The sequence below is a fragment of the Osmerus eperlanus genome, chromosome 23, assembly GCF_963692335.1.
Source record: "Osmerus eperlanus chromosome 23, fOsmEpe2.1, whole genome shotgun sequence".
NCBI classification, from domain to species: domain Eukaryota; kingdom Metazoa; phylum Chordata; class Actinopteri; order Osmeriformes; family Osmeridae; genus Osmerus; species Osmerus eperlanus.
In genome coordinates, this window is record NC_085040.1 from 1,118,680 (window position 1) to 1,127,515 (window position 8,836).

General features: G+C 48.7%; 1 protein-coding gene across 1 annotated transcript; it reads left to right on the forward strand.

The window, feature by feature from the left end:
* The first annotated feature begins 37 nt into the window (after window positions 1-37).
* Window positions 38-6,165, forward strand: khnyn (KH and NYN domain containing). Its single transcript, XM_062449945.1, is given in 12 exon segments — window positions 38-262; window positions 548-659; window positions 662-685; window positions 1,336-1,733; window positions 1,736-2,003; window positions 2,006-2,286; window positions 2,336-3,309; window positions 3,667-3,797; window positions 4,253-4,349; window positions 4,663-4,770; window positions 4,996-5,097; window positions 5,378-6,165. Coding segments are annotated over 12 exon segments (3,036 nt in total). The 5' UTR covers window positions 38-40; the 3' UTR covers window positions 5,697-6,165.
* Window positions 6,166-8,836: the final 2,671 nt, after the last annotated feature.

Consider the following 8,836-nt stretch of genomic DNA (forward strand, 5'->3'; position numbering starts at 1 on the left):
GGCCTGTCCTGGCCTCCTTCCCTGCGTGGCCGGAGGAGGGATGGAGAAAGGATGGAGGGGCGGAGGTGGGGAGGAGCAGGTGGAGGATGAGTTTGCGTGTGCGGGGGCTCTGAGGGGGGCTCTCCTGTCCCTCCACCCCAATGTGAGGAGGGTGTTTGGGGTTACCATGGAGATCGGGGCCGAGGAGGAGCTTGGGATGCCACACAGCGGGCAGATCTGGCTCAAGCTGAGAGGGACGAGACAAGACGTGACTGCTGCCAAGGTAACATATCTCGTGTGCCTGTGTTTTGAAATGAGCATGTCGAGGCAGTTACTGGAAGAAGTTTGTGCGTGGAAAAGGATTCAGAAAGAACAAGATGTAGTACGTTTACGTTCGAGGCATTTTATAAATAAACAAGATTAGGTTCTTATGAAACTCGCACTGCTCAGAGAATAGCCTGTTTTGTTGTTTCGTATGAGAAGCCCTAGTCCCTCTCTCAGGGTCAAATAACGATAATATTATTGTTATTTCTCACAAGGACATCACGTTCTAAGTTGTCTCTTGCAGCTGTTTGTGAGGGGTGTTGTGAATCAGGAGGAACAGCAGGAGGTTCCGTACCCTGGGGTTCTCCACTGCGTGTTCTGCGGTGCCCGAGGCCTGTTCCTAGACTCCCTGATGAAAACACCTCAGCCCATTTAGTGGTAAGTCCTCCAGTTCAGTTAGAGACACACAGCGATTGGATGGAAAGATTGGGTGGGTGGAAGGAAATAATAACTGACGTTAGACGAGTGGAGAGAGCATTATGGTTTAGGGTGTTTTTCATGTTTTGGTCATGTCGGTTTAGAGCGTTTTTCATGTTTTGGTCATGTCGGTTTAGAGTGTTTTTCATGTTTTGGTCATGTCGGTTTAGAGTGTTTTTCATGTTTTTGTCATGTCGGTTTAGAGTGTTTTTCATGTTTTGGTCATGTCGGTTTAGAGTGTTTTTCATGTTTTGGTCATGTCGGTTTAGAGTGTTTTTCATGTTTTGGTCATGTCGGTTTAGAGTGTTTTTCATGTTTTGGTCATGTCGGTTTAGAGTGTTTTTCATGTTTTGGTCATGTCGGTTTAGAGTGTTTTTCATGTTATGGTCATGTTTATAGCCGCTCTTATTGTTCTTCCCATTGGCACTTATTTGGTTTCCACAATGTGTGCTTCATGGTCTGGCTGCCCACAATGTTTTGTGGCTATCTCGTTGTTATGATCTGTGACCTATGCACTTCTGTAAAGCTCTCTCTTGGAAGTCGCTTTGGATAAAAGCGTCTGCTAAATGCATAAATGTAATGTAAAATGTGTCCGTTCCCTCCCTCCCGACGCAGGTGGGATCCCAGGATTCCTTCTTATATCTGGGCTTACGGAACCAGTGGTGAAGGCCTACTCTCTAATCACAGACCTGGTCGAGCGCTACGAGGCTACCCAGGGACGGCGTGCCGACAGCGGGGAAAGGGGCTCAGGCGAGTCCCTGGATTCACGTCGGGCCTTCAAGTCCTTGGTGGAGATATGGGAGGACAGACACACTCTGGACCTGCTGGTGTTGCCCGGGGCTGTGAAGGAGAACCTTCTGGACCTTGTGAGGGAGTCCGGGCTGGGTTCGGACCCAGTCGTGGTGGTGTCGGAGGAGAACGCGGTCCTCAGAGACACTGGGCACCCAAGGGGGCTCTGGGAAACCCAGGACGGTTTTAGATTACTGAAAACTGATCTGGACCAAAGACCTGGACCCCTCGTAGGAGATCCCCTGACGCAGGGACTTCCCCGGTCCAACTTCCAGAAAGTCCAGAGCGTGACATCGAGCCGTTTTTACGACCGTCGCCCTTTTCGTCCAGCACAGGTGGCAGTGTGGGCGGAGGAGGGGAGACGGGGAGCGACGGGACTCCCCTCGATGGCTTCTTTCGCTCTTTCATGTTGAGAGAGGACCCTCGCGGCAGGGCGGAGGGGGAGGAGGGGGGGCGACGGACACGCTCCCCGCAGGAGGTGGGGGAGGAGGAGCAGGGGTCAGACGAGGAGAGGAGGAAGAGGAGGAGGGGGGAGAGCGGCTGTTGTCGGCGGGCAGCAGGAAAGAGTTTGGCCTCCTGCTGAAGTTTTTCACCACCATGGGCTACGCGGAGCGGGTGGTGAGGAGGGTGGTGTCGCGGACGGGGCCCAGGGAGGCCTCCGAGATCCTGGACCTGGTGCAGCAGGAGCAGGACCGCAGCGACCGCCAGGCGAGGGAGCGGAACCGGCCGAGCGAGACCGAGCACTGGGAGGACAACGGCGGGGAAGGGGGGGGGGAGGCGGGCGTCCCGGCGAAACCGGACGAGGCGGTGCGGGGGGGGAGAGAAGGCCGGGAGGGTGCCCGACTTGGGGGACGTGGTGCCTCTGGAGGGGCTCCAGGGGCGGGGGGAGGGGGGCGACGGCGACGACTTTGTCCTCGGGGTGCTGACGAAGGCGGCCGTGAGCTGCGGCTACGCGGAGGAGAAGGTGGTGGAGGTCTACGGCTCCCTGCCCCAACTCTCCACCCACCAGCTCCTCCTGCAGCTGCAGCGAGAGGAGGGCGGAGCCAGGGAGACGGAGGCGTGCGGGGCGGCGGGGAGGGAGGAGGGGCCGAGGGAGGTGGACGAGCCTGGCCTTGAGGGGCCAGGGCCGGGGGATTCTGGGAAAGGGGGAGGCGGAGAGGCGGAGAAAAACAGGGGGGAGGAGGAGGAGATGGCGGAGCTGTTTGCTTCCACTGGTGTGGAAAAGGGAGGGGCGAGGAGGAATGTGAACAGGCAGGCACGTGCGGAGGGTGGAGGAGAAGGAGACATAACCACAGCTGCGTCACTCACCCGACCGGATCAAGCCCAGCTGAACGTCTTACCCCGTCTCCCACTGTCTCCGCCCCCGCCTAACCGCTCTCCTCTGGCGGCACTCCCCTCGCACGCTAACCAGGCGCACCCTCCCTTCCACGCCAGCCCCAAGAGGGTCAGAGGCCCCCCCCAGAGCACCTACCCCTCCACCCTGCATATCCCCCCAGCCAGCCCCCCCGAGCCTGGCCCCCGACCCACCTACCCCCCGACGCAAGCCCCCCAGCCCACCTACCTCCTTCCTCAACCCACTGGCCCACTTTCCCCCATCCAAACCCCCACCATCAGCAACCCCCCTGCCCCCACTGTGAGGGACCGACGGGGTCTCCCGGCCATGCCGTCAGGGGCGGTAGTGACGGGAGAGCAGCGCTTCCTGGAGGGGCTACAGACGACCTTTGACCTCCAGTTGACTGGTGACCCCGGTGACCCGGGCCTGAGGATGATCGTCATCGACGGGAGCAACGTGGCCATGAGGTGAGAACAGGTGGATGGAGGAGAGAGAGAGAGAGAGAGAGAGAGAGAGAGAGAGAGAGAGAGAGAGAGAGAGAGAGAGAGAGAGAGAGAGAGAGAGAGAGAGAAAGAAAGGGGGAGAGAGAAAGAGAAAGCAGATATAGAACATTCGATATTGTGCACAATACATACACACGCTGTTAATGTTATGTTATCGTAATAACATTCTAATATTATAAATCTTTTTTCATCTTCCTAAGGAAGCAATCTCTTTCTATGAGAATATTTGCTCCAGACTTGCACGAATGTCCTCGATACAAAACCTGTTTCTAATAGCTGACTATGAATAAAAGGCTGACCTGTCCCTTTAAATCCCTGCAGTCATGGGCTGGGCCAGTTCTTCTCCTGTCGGGGCATAGCCCTGGCAGTGCAGCACTTCTGGAACCGAGGTCATCGCCGAATCACCACCTTCGTTCCACAGTGGCGATCCAAGAGAGACTCCAGGGTCAAAGGTAACACTTCCTGTGCAGCTGAACAAGGGGCCGTGTCAAAGTATTTTGCAGAGATCACACAAGGGTTGCTACATATGTAACACAGGGCACATGTGTAACACATGTGTAGCAAATGTGTAAATTATAAGCTACAACATCACATTTTTAAGTAGAATATCTATTTCTTATTAATATAAATATATATATATATATATAGACTTAAAATGACTAATGTGCAAACATACAATTAATAGTAACATGGTGTTTGTGAGAGAATTTGTATGGGATTGCATGCTCTTCTGTGTCAAAACCCAGTATGTGTGTTTGTGTGTCCTCCAGAACAGCACTATTTAACCCCAGTGTGTGTGTGTGTGTGTGTCCTCCAGAACAGCAATATTTAACCCCAGTGTGTGTGTGTGTGTGTCCTCCAGAACAGCACTATTTAACCCCAGTGTGTGTGTGTGTGTGTCCTCCAGAACAGCACTATTTAACCGAGCTGCAGAACCTCGGTCTCCTGTCCTACACTCCGTCCAGAGAGGTGCAGGGGAAGAGGATCAACTCTTACGATGACAGGTCAGAGGTCGTTTCACTCTGTGTAATAACCTGCTTACACAGCACGTGGTACGGAAATGTCTAGAAGCTACTTCTAAAACACGAATAACTGTACGATTTCGGTGTAAGAGGTGAAGAGGATTTCTGCGTTGCTCTCTTCGTCTCCCTCGCTTCATCCGAGAAATCATCCCTCTTTCTGCACTCGTCTCTCGCTCGCTCTACTCATCCTTCTTTCCTTAGTTTACATTTACATTTAGTAGACGCTCTTATCCAGAGCGACTTACTTACCGCTCAGCCACCTGACTCCCTGTTCTCATGCCCCCCCCCCACACAGGTTCATGCTGCAGCTGGCCCACAAGACAGACGGGGTGATCGTGACGAACGACAACCTCCGAGACCTCCTGTACGAGTCGCATGAGTGGATAGATATCATCAAGAAAAGGTAGAGGAAGGAAGAAAAGGGATTTAAGGAAGGAGTCAAAATGAATGTGGTTGTTCATTCCTCACATCGCATTTCTGTTGTGGTTTATTGCTTTTTGTTTAAGTTAGCTGTGTTTATCATTTGGGTTAGTCGGTGTACCTCGACATAGACGTCGACTCCATAGGTTTTATGTTGACTCTCGACTTCCTGTTTCCTGCAACGACTCTTGACTTGGTTCCAATCCAGACTGCTTCAGTACACGTTCGTGGGGGATCACTTCATGGTGCCGGATGATCCGCTCGGCCGAGGAGGGCCACACCTGGATCACTTCCTGCGCTCCCAGCACAGGTATCACACTCTCTCACACACACACACACAGACTCATCTGCCTTTCCGCTTGGATGTGAACATCATGAGCTCACTGAATCTCGCACTCCCTCCCTTGTTATTTCACTCTCTCTCTCCCTGTCTCTCTCTCTGTCTCTCTCTCTGTCTCTCTCTCTGTCTCTCTCTTTCTCTCTCTATCTATCTATCTCTCACACTCTCTCTCTCTCTCTCTGTCTCTCACACTCTCTCTCTCTCTCTCTCTCTCTCACACTCTGTCATCATCCCCTCCTCCTTCCTCCAGCCCCCCTCGGCCTCACACAGAGGGCCTGCAGTTCCGTGATCGGACACCAGGGGTCCCCACCGGCTCGGAGTTCAGCTCTGGCCCAGGGCAGGGGAGGAAAGGAGGCAAGGGGAGGGCAGAGCCCTGTGGGCAGGGCAGGGGCCAGGGTCCCTGGGCAGAGAGGAGCCCCGCAGAAACAGCCAGGCTGAGGGAGGGCCTGTCTCAGGTGTTCCCGGATCAGGACAGCATGGTGACCCTGGTGCTCCAGAGCAATCCCACAGTGACGGACATCAACTCGCTGTCTCACCTCATACTGGAGCAGCAAGGGGAGTCAGAGTGAAGGCACGCGAGAGGCCGCAGGGAGGGGGGCGTCATCTGAGAGCAGGAGGGGGAGACGGGTGGATGCGTATAGAGGGTTCATCGGGGACTTTTGGGAAGCGCGTTTACCACAGATTACTGATGAGAGCTGGATCATACTTGTTTGTCTTCATAAAATGGCAGATCGTTGTTTACGACCAGTTTTGTGTTGTTTCAAATCAAATCCTTTTTAATGCTGTTTTTTAAACTGTAACTTTGACAAGTTATAACAACAAAAGTTATGAAATGTTTCAGGACATAAAAAGAGATTTGGTAGGTTCAGATTTTTCTCTTTATGAAAGACGGGAGAAAAGATTGACCATTTATGAGTAACAGTTGTGCTGATTCTCTACTGAAGGAAACTTTCAGAAACCCTGTGTCATTGTACAAAGATACTATGAAATTATTTTATTTGACAAATTGTTTATTAATAAATTGGAGATTTAACAATATCCTGATTGCTCAGTTGTTTTTTGCTTACAGCCACACAGAACAATTTTATGTCAATGAATGGATAGAAGATAGATATACATAGATATAGATATATAGATATACAGCTCTGGAAAAAATTATGAGACTATTGCTCCTTTTTCTTTCCCTTTTGAGAGATGAACAGGGAGTCAGGTGGCTGAGCGGTTAGGGAATCGGGCTAGTAATCTGAAGGTTGCCAGTTCGATTCCCGGCCGTGCCAAATGATGTTGTGTCCTTGGTCAAGGCACTTCACCCTACTAGCTTTGGGGGAATGAGAGAGAAACTCAGATTCAGGCAGTGTCAGTTGAACTGCCTTCTCAATGGAGGCCTGCTGTTATCACATATTTTTAAAGGTGTAAAGATACATTATTGCGTGAGAAAAAGAAAATAAATATCAACATACAACACCAGCAAAAAAATAAAACATAATGATAAAATGGCACAATGCTAGAAAAACTAACAAATGGGCCAGGAATAAAACTAGACAATACAGCAGAAAGATCAAGAATCATTAGTGAAAAGATATAATAATAATTTGGTTGTCAGGATCAAGGAACAGCCTATTGTAATAGTCTGCCTTTCCTTGACTCTCTCTTTCTCTCGCTGTCTCTTTCTTTCTCTCTCTCTCTCTCTCTCTCTCTCTCTCTCTCTGTCTCTTCCTCTCTCTCTCTCTCTCTCTCTCTCTCTCTCTCTCTCTCTCTCTCTCTCTCTCTCTCTCTCTCTCTCTCTCTCTCTCTCTGTCTCTCCCTCTCTCTGTCTCTCTCTGTCTGTCTGTCTTCAGTATAGTTTGCATCTAATGTTCTGTTTCCTTAGTCCTCTCTCTTTTGCAAATCTTGAGATGGGAATGAGTTAAGGATTTCTTGCAAATGCTGCTCGGCCATTAAACTAGTTTGTATACAACAAACTTTATGTAAAACAGTGCAACTCATCTCAGTGTGTGTCTTTTGAGCCTACACTAGTATGGTATCCATGACACACCCACAAACACAATATGAAGATATAATGTTGTGGAAAAAACATCACACTGTTGTAATTATGAATATGGATAGTGATTATGGATTATATGATTGAAAATTAACCTCTTAATCACCTTTTTTACTTGTATATGCTATATTACTGAAAAACAGATGCGAAGCTGTTGACTGATTAGTATTGCCACTAATATGTAGAAGATTTTAAGCCCAAAGTGCAAATATGGATAATTAGTGGCTGAGTGCGATAGAAGACTATGGGTATATATATATATTTCTGTGAACATTGTGACAAGAAATCTCAAATACATGTATTAATTCGGTTAAAGCATTTGTTACTAATAACATTTTAAGAAAGTGATACGAAAGAATTTGCATGAATTATGTTCTGAATGTATTTAGCAGTCAAAAATAATCTCTACTAGATGAAAGGGAAAATAATATTAAAATATAGTATCTGATTCATCAGGGAAAATTCTATTTTCTATCACAAAACAGGTATTGAATATGTGCATATCTTCCAAATGTAGAGTTTCTTTTAGTCAGATCTGGTTTCTTCTTCCTGTTATTCCTCGTCTTCCTCCTTGTGGAAGGAGGACAGACAGCCTCATCCGTACTCTGCAGTCCAAAAAGAATCTCCACACTCACATGAAAGGATGAACATAAAAATACAGTATCTGGTACAATAGTGTTTTCTATCACTAAGCAGATTTAGAATAAATGTATCTTCTAAATTTACAATTCCTTCTTAGTCAGAACTGGTTTCCTGTCCCTTTTCTTCCTCTTCCTCTGAGAATTCTCGTCTTCCTCCTTGTGGAAGACCTTTCCATCTGGCTGCTTTCTCCACCTCAGCTGGAAGTCTTCAGTCAGCCCCTTCTCTCTCAGCTTCACCTGGACCTAAGGAGGAGAGAGAGTCTGGACTAAGAATATGTACTCTCCTCTTTAAAGTGAAGATCAACATGAATCAACAAGTCTCACCTGTTGTAAGATGGCCTCCATCACAGCAGGATCATCTAGGTCCACACCGGAGTTCTCTCTGGTCAGACTCATTCTCACCACCTGCTGCTGCACTCTGGGGACTTGAGACACACAGACAACTCAACATTTCTGACAAAACAACGTAACATTTATCAGCACAACTTCACATTCAAATACTTGACCACAGTGTAAAAGAAGGACATACAGGAAATAGATATTGCTGCTATGTTCACTTGAAAAGTAACTCACCACTGTAGCAGAGAAAGTCCAATTTCCAATTGCAGGGTCTATCTGTCCATAATCCAGAGTAATCACGGTCTATTGTTGCGCAGAAATCATCCTTGCCATAATTAGATTCTATAATTTTCCAGTGTCTGAAGGAGGAGTTGCTACTATCCGACCACTTCCAGGAACGTCTGTACAGGCCGATCCAGGCCGTGGCATTTGCAGGTTTGATATCTAATATCTGCTGGTTCTCAGTCTGGCTCCTCACACTGGCCAGGTCTGTGTGGTGCTGCCTGCAGTAACTCTGAGCTTCTGTCCAAGTCATTGCTTGATTGATATACACAAATGTCTGTCCTGCAAATATGAGATCACTTTGTTGAGAATTGATATTTTATTGAAAAAAGGGTACACAAAGCATAACCTGAAATATTCTACAATAACAACGCAAATAACTGATGTACCGGTAAGTCTCACCATG